Below are 15,426 nucleotides of genomic sequence, written 5' to 3' on the forward strand. Positions count from 1 at the left end.
AGCCCAAGCATAATTAACAAAATGTATTCCAGTTCAGGAATTCTGCATAACTGGTGGCACAGTATCTTCAAAGTGAACAAAGTCATCTTCATCTATGGTAAAGCTGAAGAGAGATCACAGGAAGCTCTTGTCCAGTAATGTGAGTCGAACAAGAACAAACACGCTATTGTTTCTCTGCTTTTTTTAGTTTAATCTTTGACATTTTAAAAGGTTTCCAGCTAACATTCTCCAGGAATTACACACAATAAGAGAGATAAAAGACAGTAAGAACTGGTACTCTCAAGAATTAAGCCATGAAGAGTGTAATCAGCAATTGCTACTCCTGCACTGAACTACCCTGGAATGGAAGCTGGGTCCAGACCCCTTTTTTTGCTGAGCAGAAAAGGAAGAAATACTTTGTTTCACTCAGTTTTTTCATGCATTTCTCTAGTAAACATGCACGGTTAGATTATCTCTAACCAACCTGGCAATAGCCAAATCCAAAGACACACTGGAGCACCATAACGTTTGTAATCTAAACAAATCCCAGCTACACTGTTTGTCAGCTTCCAGATCCATTCTACTGAGTAATATAATTATAGCATCTCATGAGACAGAAAACAGAGAATTTCAACAGATAGAAGACAACCAACCCATCATATGACATTTGCAAACTTCTCCATAAAATAGAGAAGTCACTTGTGTTATTTTTCAAAACATCTGTTATGGCATAACTTCTCTAGTTTTGCCCCTTGGTAATACATTTTTATACAGATGCTTGTAGAAACCACCGTAATAAACCACGGAGCCAGCTTGTATTAAATGTAAATGAATTAAGTTTTACTCTCTTTGAACGCAGAACATACAAAAACTACTACAAATAAATTACCAGAACAGCAATGCTTGAGATGGAAAATACTTCAGCTAGGAAATAAACTCCAAGTCATGGAGGTTTACAAGTTGGCATTCCAGTCCTGACAATCCACCCTAATAAAATGACTTGCTGTTTTGAAAGGATCTGTTCATTGCAGAGTAAGTGTCTCACAAGTACTCAAATTTGCTCTTCACAAAACAGACCTCAACCTGCCATGTCATTACAGATTCAGCAACCTGCCACGCCTCAGTGACATCAGCCTATAGACCTTCATTTAGCTCCTCTTGATAAACCAGATTAACAATCTGGTGCAGGGAATTCCTGTCACCCAGAATTCATTAAACTCTACTACAGTTAACCACATACTGCAGGGCAGTGCATAGATAGTTAAAAGGTAGAAATATGCAAGACACTCTGAATTTGAGTATTCATAGTCTATACAATAAGTATTACTCTATATCCAACAGATGTGCAACAGCACCCCAGTGTTACTACATCAAAAAAACAAATCAAAACAAAAAAATGAAAGTTCCAAAAGCAAAATTACCCCAACCACATTGCATATATGCTGAATGTTCAACAGTACAAACTATTGCCATTACTTCTACAGAATGTAAAAGCAAAAACAATCACAAAAGAAAAAAAAACCAAAACATTCTTAAACAAGTCAGATTTTGTACTGAGGCCTTTAATTTAGATATTTTGGGGTTTGCTTTGAGGAAATTGTCCATTTATACTTCTATCTCAATTTTGTTTCCTTGAATTCAAAAATAAAAACTCTGTGCTTAGCATAACAGCAAAATATGGGGTTGGATGTTTTGTAGCACACTAAGGTTCTTCATAGCACATTTGACATACATTTGAGAAATCAAAGGGAAAAAACCCATAATGACAGCAGGGACAGCTCAGAAGAGCACCAGAGAAGTTCAGCCAAACTCTGCAAGGGGTCAAAGCCAGCACCTGCTGGGTCCACGAAGCATCCTAGAAGGGAAGATTAAAGGTGTTAAAGTGGACATTATATATATTTCGTGCATTCTGTCCACATAAAAAAAACTAAGAACTGCCCAACACCAGTGGCTAGAGTGAACTGTGAGCAGAACATGCTGAAACCAATGAAAGACCAAATACTCCCAGTTCTAGGCTACTCAGTACAGAAATTTATTATTTGCCAAGAGATACAGTGAGAAGGAAAAATACAGAACACAGAAGTCAACTTGTATTTAAAAAAGGAAAACGGGAATGAAAGCAATATTAAACAGAAATCTACACCTGCTATCCAGCAGTACCTTGCCCTGTGCCCCATTCTGCAGTAGGCTCTGCTGTACAACCCAGAACAGCATCATACAGCCCCACTGGGCAGACATTCATCTCCTTTCCTGCTGCAGCCCCTGTGAAATGTGTATGTGGCAACTTGCACAGCTGATGTGCTCCAGAAGCAAAGGAGGAGAATGGTTGGATCTGAATGCACCTTCTTCCTCCCTTTCTTCTACTGAAGGAAACAAGGAGCACTGCCCACCAGAATGTCAGGTGCTGCTGTGCACCTTTGTAATCAGCTGGGCAGTGGCTAAAGGGCTGAACTAAAAGAGGGTGAGACAGATGGCAGAAGTACCTCTCTGCAGTGTAACCTCCACCATGAGGTCCCAGCTTCTAAGTAAGATCAGATCACCCATCACACCATATCTAAACCATCTTCTCCCAGAAAGTGAAGACAAATTTCCCAAGCAAGTTAAAGAACTGTGCACACTGCAACTCATAAGATTCATGCAAAGTAGAGGCAGAGTCATGGAATATTATATGAGCCAGGAACAAAGACCAAACAGTGATCAAGGGAACACAGCATGATTGTCAAAGACAGGACCCTGAATCTTGCTTTTATCCAAGGCTTAGAATGTTTTGCCAAGGAGCAGTCTCAAGTTTTGGCTTGAACAGGAAGACTCATTTTCTTAGTTTGGTTTCTATCAGGCTGTTCTCTGAAACAAAAATATTTAACTGGATGTACTGAGAGGTCCATGACCCTTCCCCATCTCTTCTTCATACCAAATGCACAAGTTTTAAAGTACTTGCATAGCAGGCTCCTAGGAGCACCATATTCAAAATGTAAAAAGAACAAAACTGTTAATGTAAGCATCTGCTTGTCACACTGCAGAATACAGTTCCCTGAAGAGAGAAAAAGAAATTAGCTCCTGTGTCAACCTGAGGCTGAAGAACATGGGTAAGGACATGTAGATATGTGGGTTGGTCACAATTCTGTGTTTTGTCTTTTAAAAGTCTCTTCATGAAGAATAGAACTGAAAGATTTAATACTGCACACAGAAATTCAAACCATTCCTGCTTTTAGGAGTATATGGAACACCCCTTGGGAAATGGTAGCACAAGTAGAGGAAAACTAAAATATCAGTGTCACACAATCAAAACCAGAAAGGATTTCAGAGTAGCCTAAAGCAAGAATGCCAAGAAGCCACAAGAAAGGACCCCCAAAAAATCAGTTGGCTAAAAAAAGCTCTTAAGGTTGTTTTGTTGGTTTAAGTTAAATACAATGTTTATGCATTCTCAGCTGTAAATTTACTTTTCAGGTCTTTATCTTATTAATACAAGCTAGAAATGTATATATAGCAATAAAAACTAATCAGTTGATTCCAGCTGATCAGACTTTCAGAGCTTCAAGTATCATTTGAAAGCCAGCAATAGTTGTTCTTCTGTCAGAAAATTGAATCCTTTTAAGTGTTAACAGCTGCTTTCCTTTGAGTACCAATTTACATTTTGTAGAAAGAAAAGTTATTGAAGGGACAGTAACTGTGTCTCTTTCCTTCCTCTAAGGTACTGTCCTCTCAAAGTCCTCTAAGCAAAATTAGTCAGTCTCAAAATGGGTAGTACCTACAAGCCAGCACAACATAGAAGTCGGGCATTCCTTATCCAGTAGGGATTTATGCTTGCTTTATACTATTTGAAATAGTTGCCTAAACCTCACATTTATAATCAAGCACAACCCAGCACTCTGAATCAAGCCCCATGTTACTTCAGAAAAAGGCATGCTTTTGTGGAGGGTTCTTTCCCTCAGCCTGAATTAGTAAACTCAAAGACATACAGGCCAGTCACACATATTTTAGGCAAAACTAATACATGCCATCTTTTTGCTGGTTTATAGCATGGAATGGTGAGGATGTACAGCAGTATACACACACCAAGAAATTCAGAGTGTATTTACAGTGAAGAGCAGGAGCAGTTCACAGAAAAGTGCTGTCAGACTACAGAGTTTCAGAAAGTCCACCTTTCTGCAGGAAACTGAAGCCAGTGATGAAGTCAAAAGGGTTAAGCCAGAATTTCATACTACAGTGACTACCAGAGGTTGTAACTTGCTTGCCTCCCATCACCCTTCTGCCTCAAAACTAAGCAAATGGACTTCTTCCATGCTTGATGCGCCATATGGTGCCATGTCACCTGCCCCCCTTCAGCAAGACACACCTTTGGTACATGAGGGTGATGTTTACTCTAGAAGAGATTACAGAGGCATGAACTGTTTGAACTAATACCCTAAACCAAAGCATTTTCCCAGTTCAAAATACACTTCCTTTTTCATCCTTTTCAGAACATACTTGATTTTATGTATTCTGTACAAAGTTCTCATCGAAGTGACTTGTTTCTTAGTCTCCTTTTAACCAGCTTTGATGAAATGGAGAAGATGAAGATCACTATGTAGCAGAGCTCATTTAAGAAACAAACTGAAAAGCAACCACAGATACGGGACAGTGGAAGGAATGCAGGACTTGCTGCAGCCACAGTGGTGATGGGAACTGTACACTAGCTACTTTGTCATTACCAGCTGTGCAGTGAGGTCACAGCAAGCAGAGCTGGCAGCATAACAACAGGAAGAAAAGTAGGGAAATAGGAGAACTTAAAAGAATGATTTTCCAGGAAGAAAAATTGGGGGACATTCACTCTACCTATGAAAAACAAGAAAAGCCTGCAATCTAGGCCTATCTCCGAAAAGTATTTTTAGGTCATAAGTGTATATAGAGCAAAGATCTTCAGATCAGCTTTTTGCGCACTTCTCTCTGCATATGTCAGTGACTTGTGCTGAACTCTTCTATCTTATATAACCAGTCCTTTTAGGGAATGAAATGCTTCTCCAGAGGGTAACACTGTACCTAGCTCACAGCTGCCCAATCTGCCTGGCACACGATGGAGAACTCTAAATAAACAGAGCTGAAAAGGTAGAAAAAACCCAATTCATCTTAGCTGGGACGGTGCATCAGTTCTGACAGTTGCTGTCACTGGTAGAAAGACATTGCTAAATTTAAACAGATTGATGTGTCCTTGTCCAGCAGCCACTCAGACTGCATTAGCAATCTTGCTTGGGATGTAAATTAATGATAGATTAAACCAGTTTAAATTCTCCAAGGTCTAACGATATACGGCAAAACATGCCCCAGAAATAAGCTTCAATGCATGATTAAGTTATTCCTCCCTCCCTGAGGCCTTGGGAGCCTGAGATGGCTGAACAGCTCAAGGGCCAGGCAATACATTCAGCTTACTGGAAGGTCTGTATCCAATTTCTGATGACAGCATCACCTTGTGCTCTTTTGGGGGCCTTAGTGATTTGAGGGAGAATCTTTAGAGAACAAAAGTGTTCATACCTTAAAGGTATTACTGTCGTTCTCCCTAAAAAGACCCATTGAGAAGTCCTGCCCTGTACCAGGTTCTCTGGAGCCAGGGTTTGGTAAAGAAAACCTGTGAGAAAGGAAACATGAGTGGAAAGCTTCCTTTCCTTGATTGAGTCCCTCAAACACACACAACTGCTGCCAGAACACTGGTCATACCAATTCTCATACCATTACTTGTAACACAGCACTCTAGCCACTGTTACAAGATGGGAGGCTGGGAATAGCGGGACTCAAATCTGCCCTTGGGTATGCATTTCTGAATCCCAGGCCAAAGATGATGAACTGACTACATGAACATCTTGATTTTAGCTTAACAAGGAACAAAATTTCTACAACAGCTTTATACCAATGAATTACCTCCAACTCTGACTTCTAAGGATCAAACAGCCCAAGTTAACCCATAACCAGACTTAGCCTTAGCCTCAGTGAAAGACATAGAAATCAAATTGTCTCATATTTAAAGCACGCTAAGGATAAACGCCAAGGTCCAACTGATAAGTCAATTATTGTCTCAGATCCTCATGTTTCAGGCCAGGAACAGAGAGTAAAATGACAAAAGAAGTTTTACAAGGTGTTTGTGAAGAACTTTTCCAGGGCTACACAAGCATGAACTTGTAGAAGAGCTCCCTTACCTCTGTTATTCATCATCTAGACATTCAGTAACAGTTTTGTCAGCAATAGACAAAAAAGGTGACTTGCTAGCTCAGACTGCCAGCAGATATTCCTGCTTCAGCTATACTCAAGACTTCTTTGCAACCTCAAGGGCTAAAACCCCAACCCTGTCGCTCCAGCCACGGCAAATGATCCTTTCAAGAGACTCATTCTCAAACTGGCACTTTGGATCACGAAGTGGTTCAACTGTGCCACAGGACATACCCAACTACAAGTCTGCCACATTACACCAATCTAACAACTAAGTTGTCTGCATCACAATTCTTCTGTCTATAAGATATTTTTAATGTCTCTGTAAATGCAGCTGCTTCCACAAAAGAAAACTGAGTCTATAAAAAATAGTTTAAAGATCTTTAAAAAGAAGTTGTATGAGTAAAGAGGTGCGCTTTTTTGCCTTTATTTTTTTAAGGGTATTTGCATCTTTAAATTCTATTTGGAAGGCAGAGGAATGAAGACTATTGCATCCAAGTCATCACTGGAGATGTACTTTGTATATTTCAGGCTGGAACATGTAGTAACTTACCGTGGATATACTGAGCTCACTCATTTTCAAGAAAAAGTTACTTGACTTGCTATCATTTAAGGCCATGCACATCAGTTACTATGACCAGTTAACATCCCAATACTTGTTAAATTACTGCTATGCAGTCACTTCTCCACCAAGTGGCAGGAAAAGGGTCTGTCCTTAGACCACTGGAAAAAAGTTTAAAGATGTGGCATGCCTGAGCTTCATCAATGTCTGAGAACACTATAAATAAAACAGTCACTTTCTGGAGCTTTGTAAGCTTCAGACTGTTTTATAGATTTTAAGGGCAGAAGAAATAAGTAGGATATCTAGCCTGGGCTACCACCAATGCACAAGCACCCCTGCTCTTTTTGCTGGTTTAGTCTTCCACAGCTCTGAGCAGTATTAACATTCTGCTTGCTTCATACTTTTCTGAAAAAAAGGGAAAAGTGAATGCAGATTCCAAGAGATAACTCACACCTTAATATTAATCTCTGTGTTCTTGACACTCTCAGATTTCCACCTGTCCAGAAAAATCCTTACTTCCTTCTCAAGTAAGATTCCACCTGAAATTATCCAATTTTTGTTACACTGCATTTTTTGGAAAAGAATGGAGAGTTTCTCACTGACATTATTGGAACTAGATTTTGTCTGGAGGAGTATTTTGCAAGTAGAAGCCTTCAAAGGCTTATCAGTACTGGGAAATTCACAGAGGATTTCCAAAGCTGAATACATCTTAGAAACCTCTAAACCAAGGCTGTAACAGATATATGTATTTTTTCAGTCAATCTATACATACAAATCCCACTGGACCAGAGGGTTATGGGAGCACCTACAGATACGAGTAGCAGCAACAGTCCAGCCTGCATATTGCTGGTGGAGTAGATGGAACAATGAAGTCTGGTTATTTCAAAAACTTTCCAGGTGTTGGCTGTCTCTTTCCGCAAAGAAAAAAACCAACCCAAACCAAAATTCTCTTCATTAGCAGCTAATAATCTCCACAATGACTTGAAGAAAGATGAAATTCCGGTCTGTTTCATATGTAAGTACAGCTTTGCTCCTTCACCTTGTGAAGTGCACCCTAGATTGGTAAGAGAAAACAGCCAGCCACCAGGTGGATTTTACTGACAAGAAATTATCAGAAAACTTGTCAATAGTCCGAGAGGACAGGGGCATGCAGCGGGAGAAACGTCCTGCTATTACTAGGTATTACCTAACAGCTAGTTAATTCCCATTACCAATATCAATGAGTATTATCCAGGTATCCAGTGAAATGAATAAAAACATTCATCAAGTTTGTGTGTTACGATCCCCACTTCCTATTACACATGCAGCTGCCCTGCTACTCTCACTTCTTTTGGGTAACACATTATAAAGTCTGCTATGTGGAGATCACATTATTCTATAATAGTCAGTGAACAGCAATAGCAGAGTCAGCTCTAATTCTTTAGTAAGCTCTCTCGGTAGTGCTGCAGGACACTGTCAGGGCTCGGTTCCTGTCCCCCACCTAGTGAAAAGGTAAGACTGTGGAAGGACACAATGTAGGAAGGTACTTAGCGAAGTTCATACTGAGTGGTTTATCTAGAATGGTTGTGAGTTTTAAAGTGAAAGAAAAAAAAAACCAGGTCAACAGAACAGGATAAACTTCTGACACCCTTCCATCCCATTCCTATTGTCCTACATTTTGACTTTGAAGTTCACCAAAATTAGGAGACACACTGAAGGCATTCCAAAGATAACAGGAAAACACTGGAAAGGCAACATGATAAAATTGCAGATGCATCACAAATTATTCCAAAATGGTACATTGAAATATCATACACAACATCAACTTTAGAGTCCAGTGGCCAAAACACACTCTAGAAAATTCTGTTGTCTTCTATGGTGCAAAATTCAAGCCCACTGCAGATGCACTAAAGCCTTTTATCATACCAAGTCAATATTGAAAGAAAGGTTAATGAATTAGTTGTAGAGCGGCTTCTGTTCCCCTGGAAATCAGGGAGGAGTGCATGCTACATCCTACCCTGGGAACAGACACAAACCCAAAGCTACTTTAAAAAACCCACACACATATTGACAGAGTTAATAGGAGCCTCAAAAGCTCTTTGCAGGTCAGTCTTCCTTCCCCCCTTCCTCATGGGGGCACCTGAGAAAATACGCAAGAAAAGCAATGTCTGCGAGTTCACCCTCTAACCTTTGGCACAGAAGTCAGTCTGACAGAGTGGACTCTGCAACTATGCCATACGGTACATGAATGCACACATGTTCAACTGTATGTGATCCATTAAGACTACAGAATAATTCCTCCTCACTCCAGTAAGCTTATGCCATTCTCCTGTCAATAGATTACAACTCCATCTTTTCAGCTGTATTTTCAAGGGAAGAATATCTATAATTCCCTCTAAGGACCTGGAAGCACAGGTTTTCATAAAAATAGGCAATGCAACATCCATAAACAAAAAGACATTGTTTAAGGTTTCTCTTCTGAAACATTATGGTATAAATGTCTCTTATTGTTTATCTGAAAAAGTCAAGTATGTGACCCTCTTCCAGAGTACACATAAATAATCAAGTAGGCAAGAGATCAATGGGAATTTCAGTGAAGCTATTGATTTAGTTTTTGCACACGAGCTTGCAGGCCATATTTAATATTTAAAAGAAACATGAGCATCTTTAGAGCTGAAGGAAATTAGGGATTAATATCAATTGAAGAAATTATCTTCATGGCCTGTAACAAAGATCTCCCAGGGTCAAAGCTGCCTTCCTAAACCATGTGCACATGCCTGTACCATTGTCCCTTCATTCCAGAGAATCCCAAGAAGTAGCTATCTATAGGTTGAAAAGTAGATCTCGCCTGTGAGATGTATACAGTCCTAGCTGAAGTCAGATGCAAATCCTGGTTTGCAACTGCTAACAAGAATAGTCAGAACATGGTCCTGTATCATCCTACAGAAATGGCTTCCCCAATCATAAATGTACTGCAACCCTGTTCCCAAAAAGTGACAGGGTTAAAGAAACCCTTTCCAACAGGACTACCCATGGCAGCTCCTTCCTCATCACATGCACTGATACAGTTCAGAAATGTCCAGGTCTCCCCATGCATTGTATAGGAAGATAAAGTACTTGTCTTAAAAGTACAAAATCCAGCAGTTGCTTGCAGAGGCCTGAGCAACAACAGGTTACCTCATTGTTGTTCGAGTCTCTAGCCTTTACACAGCAGACTACCCATAATGATGGATTAAATCCCTGATTAGGTAAGTGCAAGACATAAGACACAGCCAACATCCTCATACAGCTACCACGCATGTGTCAGGCTCACAGGGGAATATTCATTTCCGTTCTCACTCTACAATGAAATTTATGTGTAAGTCAAGCACACAGCTGTATCAAGCAGTTTAATAATAGGCTATAATGAGTGTGTGGATGGTGATATTACACAAACTGTCTGCCACTCTAATGCCTGTACTGACTCATCAGGAGGCAGCAGTACAGGGACATTGTCTGTCTTATTCAATTATGTTCCCTCTGTTCAATGACTCTGGTTAGAGGCCTGACAGTCAAAACAGCTACATTAAATATGCTGCATAATATCCTACAGCAGTTAGGAAAGCCCTTAGCTCAAATACTGCAAGAATATTTTACAGGCTATTGAAGAACTTGAATGAGAAATTCTTCATCTCAGCTGTAAGCTTTATCCCATCCTGTAGTGCAACATGTGCCCTCCATCAAGTGCTGTAGATACAGAAGGGTCAAAGAAGCAGAAAGTCACCCTGAATTTAGTGCCGAGTCCAGACTGACAAAGTCCTCAGGTCTGCATTTCCCCTAGGTGCAGGAGCACTGTCCTCTGTTTATAATTTGTTTTAGAGAACCACATTTAATTGTAAGAAATTGTTGCTAGACCAGCAACACACTCAAAAAAGAATGTGAAGCAGCAAGAAGTTAGTCAAAAAATCCATTAATACTTGGCTTAAGAGAAACATACTTGAGCAGTATTCACTTTATTAAAAAAATGTTTAAAATATCCACTCCCAAAAAGTTGCAAGTTAAACATGTTGTGTGCCCATGGGAACATTGCATGACGACTGTCTTTTACACCCTTTATCACTATCAAACCGCCCTACCACTACTTGGTACAAAGTTAATTAGAATCTCCTAAGTCTTTTGCAAGAATAAATGTGCTTTGGAAAGCTGTCTTGCAGACACTTGCTGTCCCATGGACAAACCAATACAGCTGATTTCAACTTACCATTTTAAGTAGCCCTACCGTGGTTCAGTTTATTCAATTATCATTTACTGGTTATTATTATATTGTCTAACCACTTGCTGACCTCTTCTGTCTCTACTAGCTCCTAAACATCCTGATCCTATCCCTTTCCTCTTCTTTCACTGTCTACTTTGGGATGGCTCTATGACACTGTCCAATAGTCACTGCACAGCAGGACTTAATCTGATTTCTACCAGGTGTTCTCTTTCCTTCATGCTCCATAAAGTCTAGGAGTTTTGAAAAAGGCAAACTTCAGACAGTTTAATTTTTTCTGCACTGTAGAAGGTCACACTGTACACCACTCTGCTAAATTAGCTTTTGCTGTCAAACACACACTCCTCCTTCCAGATGCAGACAGCACAAAGTTTTGTATAAATTCTTTCTCTGCAAAATTTGCATAGAAAAGCAGTAGTTCCCAGGTGTATATAAAACACACTAAAACACATATTACAGCCCATCCTCAAATCCTGCATGCTGGCACGTAACAAAACCTACATACCTTACCCACACAAGCTAGCCCTCACCTCTATGCTTAATAATGGATTATTTGGGAAATACTGAGTCCCAGCTGACTAAAGGTTTTTCATTCCTGCCTCAGTAATCAGGAGCTCTATAGCTCTTCCTGCCAAACTCCAGTCTCATAGGTGACCATACTACAATCTGGAGTATCTGAACACCTTCCAACATTCTCCCAAGCTCTACTACTTGCCTGGATAGTAGCTAAGTCTCCTTGCAATGTCTCTTGCCTTTGAACCTCCTTAAGTGTGTATGGCTTTGGCTGGGATAGAGAGCAACTGAAATGAGCTGTCAAATCAGTGACTGTGATCCACATAAAAGTCACAACCAATATGCCCTACAATTCTCTAGTCATACCTGTGGTTTAGTTTCCTCTTCATCCTTATAATAGAAGAGCTGGTCCCCACGCAGCACAAACCACCGCTGCTGCCAGTTCTTCATAATGCTCCTTTGTTTCTTCAGCCAGCCACACTTCAGCACACGTTCTTGAGGGTTTGGAGAAGTAGGTCTGGAGGGAGGCCCAATCTGTTCACCCATCACCAAACTTTTTGATCGGGCTGAAAAAGCAATTACAGAGTAAATGAAACAAATAAAGATAAGCACATACAGAGGTGAAATAACAGTTCCATACTTTTTTCTCAGACATGGACAGACCATTACATGCATGCTCCTCTTTGACCAGGTACTTGTTTCTCAGGGTGTATATTCAAGTTCATGATAGTCAAATACAAGACAAACATCAACCTTTTGGTACTGCTCATTCTAGCAACCTTCTAAGTGACACAATACCTCCAATGCTCATACTACCTTTGTGGCAAATCATTACTATCTTCTAGCTCTACATGGAAATAAGGATATTGCTCTCTCCTAAAGGGATATTTACCCAGTGAGGATGTGTAAGTGTGGTGAGGGGGAACAGAAAAGTAGGAAGGGGAGACTATAAGAAAATATTCTCACTCCACACACTATCACTACTGGGGCAATTAGCCAGTGAAACCAGCTGCCACAGGGAAAAAAGATTCAAAGCTGAGAAAAATTCAGAAAGGGAATAGTCACATATAGATAACACAGCTACCCAAGAATGATTAGAGTCACCTCACTGTTCAAGGCTTTCTGACACTGAAGCAGAAAACCACAGTAGAAATAAAATAGACAAGACAAAGGAAAAAAACCCATGTAAATCTCAGGAAAAGCTTCAGAAAAGTCTATTGTCCTTTCCTTCCTCTTTTCACACACGCCTGCAGTAAGAGTACTGAAGCTTAGTGCATTTAATGCTACTGTGGAGTAGCAGATAATGATTATATATTGCAGGCAGCAAGCCAGTCCTCTAGAATGGATAGGTTAGATGACCTCATAGGTCTTTTCCACTTCTACTTCATTTGGATTTATGAAGTATCTTATAATAACAGTTATTTAATATCTCATGTCATTTTCCTTCATTAGTGCTAACATGATCCTATTCCTTCCCATCTTCTACATTCAGCTAACTTAAAGCACAATTTATAATCATCCACTTGAAACAGAGTTACAGTTTACAGGCCAGTACCAAAATCCACATCCCTGATGTCTCCTATTCATGCCATAAACTGTTGCAGCTAAAAACCAGGCAAGCTTCTTATTAAGGTTATCCCTGATACACTACAGCTAATTCAGGCTGTCACAACAAAGGGCAACTCTCCGCCTCTCAAAGCGCTGTCTAAACCCCAAAGAAGCAAAACTAGACAATTAAAATATGTGGCCTTGACAGTGCCACCTAACTTTGGTTTCTGCCTCTGGTGCCTCACCACAGTGATAGACCTGACAACATATGCCAAAAAAAAAAAAAAAATTAAAGTGGAGGTGGTAGTTGGGGAATAAAAAAAATAGTAATAAAAAATCTACTTTGACCTTCCCCATGACCTGGCAGTCAGGCCAATGTGTTCTTCATAAACAAATGTAAACCCAGAACTTTTACATGCTAAACATTTCTGTCAGCGGAGGGCAGATCCGAATAGTACCACATCATCCATTACTGAGAAGTATCAGTGACAGCAATCTCCACTTGTATAGTGCCATATGCTTCCCTGCCGACCCTGGCTTAAAAATCTGCTCACCTCTCCTGTAGTCATCTAGTAGGCACTCAGTCTGGCCTCTTGACAACTTCCCAGTTTTACAGGCAGAAGATGACATCGCTTTATTAGTCTGAAATTTCAGACTCTGTGAAAGCCTGGTCTGAACACAGAGGGATTTTTTTTTTTTCCCCCATTTCTCTGAACTGCTAAGGTAAGCTCTGCTACCCAACAAAACTGTGAATAACAGGTTTTGCCTTATGCCTCACGCAAGATAAATTGTTTCAACCTACAACTATTTCCTGCTGTAAAAAATTATTTTTTTCAGTTTCACTGTAAAATTGAATTTAAAAGTTGAAATATTATAAGAAGTGCTGGTGAAGTATCATAGCTTTTTCAGAATTACACTTCCCTTATTTTTGGCTAAAATACCTTGCTGAGTTTAACCTGAGCTCATAGCATTCTACATTAATGAAGTTTACCAGCAAACTTCAGATTTGCTTAAGTCACTCAGCTCTCCTCAATTCTGATTATTTTTACATAGCCAAAACAGTAAAAATAATCTTAATATACAATTCACTTAAAATCAGGTTTTGATGCATCCAGACTTACTCTCTAAGCTTAACTCACTGTAGTCTGAGCTCTCAGAGCAGCACTTTCATTCCAGCAAAATTTATAAAGAAACACTTTTCATCATGAAGCAGAGATCCTTATGCCTTAATGTATCCTTTTTGGCAACACAGTGCCCTCTAGCAGACGATTCCAAAAAATACTAGAACAATTTGTTTCCTCTCCCTGCCCCACTTCACTGCCAAGAAATGGAGGATCCTATGTCATACACATGGAGTAAGAAAATAGACTTTTCACATTTGAATCTCTATTGCAGAGGCCCATAAGGATTTAGTTGATGGAACTGCCTCTGCGTTGTCCCAGGCCACATTTTACAAGGACTGAACTCTAGTCTGGTTTAGTCTGTTCCAGATTCTTTTCCACATTCATGTTACAACATATGTTATTACAAGAACAAATATACCAGGAATTTGCTTTTCCAAATGGAACTACAATGTTCCTTAGGTAACATCTTGGCTATTAACTTAACCAGTTAGTCTAATAATAGCAAAACCCATACTTCATTAAAGCACCTCAGTCATCTCCACACTGAGCACCTCATCACTCCAGATTAAGGATGCAACCAGCAAGTTGTCTTGAATATAGTTAGATAAATGCCCTCCTACTTCACCCCTCTTCCTAAAAAGAAATTAGGTTTATTTAACTGGAAGTCTACTACCTTTATTTTAGCATCTATATTGACACCAACCTCAGAAAAGACATCAAACATCTAGCTTTGGAATAACCCAAAGTATGTTACCGCCTATTTCCCGTATCACACCTGTTGGTGTTATTTGTACAGCTCTACCTAGTAATTATTTATTATAGCAAAGAGTTAAGTCCTACATGATCAGTTGCTAGAGAATGTATATCTTCATATTTTTATTTTAAGCAGCACCATCTCTTAGTTGATTGCTATGGTTGTTAATTCTTCATGCTGTCTTAGCTTTCCATTTCCTCAGAGTTTCTAGTCAGGACAGGTAATTTCATCAGGGAGATACTCAGCAACCTCACCCATAAGTCAACAACATGGATCAGACAAAATTTTAGAAGGAGGAATTATTTATGGCTATTAACAGCATTAATGTATATATTGCATGCTTCACAGAATACAATAATTGCATAGAGGTCAAAAGAAAACTTTCACTTTAAAGCAGCAGGTATCTCATACTATTAGAATCAAAATATCTGCTTTAATAATCTGATCCAGTACATCAAGCCCTTGATTCTTAATAGTGGATATATATTCTTAGTGCTCATCTATTTAACAGAATTATGGAATCAGCAGAGCATAAAGA

At 39.6% G+C, this 15,426-nt stretch overlaps 1 protein-coding gene across 4 annotated transcripts in view; it reads right to left on the reverse strand.

Annotated features, from left to right (window-relative positions):
- The window catches only part of ARHGAP22 (Rho GTPase activating protein 22), a 149,278-nt gene that overhangs the window by 119,817 nt on the left and 14,035 nt on the right, over positions 1 to 15,426 (reverse strand). For 3 of the 4 annotated variants that reach the window (XM_074908347.1, XM_074908348.1, XM_074908346.1), the window contains exon 2: positions 11,829 to 12,028. In XM_074908347.1, the coding sequence (XP_074764448.1) occupies positions 11,829 to 12,028 (200 nt within the window). Of the gene's footprint in view, positions 1 to 11,828; positions 12,029 to 13,943; positions 13,954 to 15,426 lie in introns of those variants that run through there. The other variant, XM_074908352.1, reaches the window with a different exon arrangement.

The sequence above is a fragment of the Athene noctua genome, chromosome 5, assembly GCF_965140245.1.
Source record: "Athene noctua chromosome 5, bAthNoc1.hap1.1, whole genome shotgun sequence".
In the NCBI taxonomy this organism is placed as follows: Eukaryota; Metazoa; Chordata; class Aves; order Strigiformes; family Strigidae; genus Athene; species Athene noctua.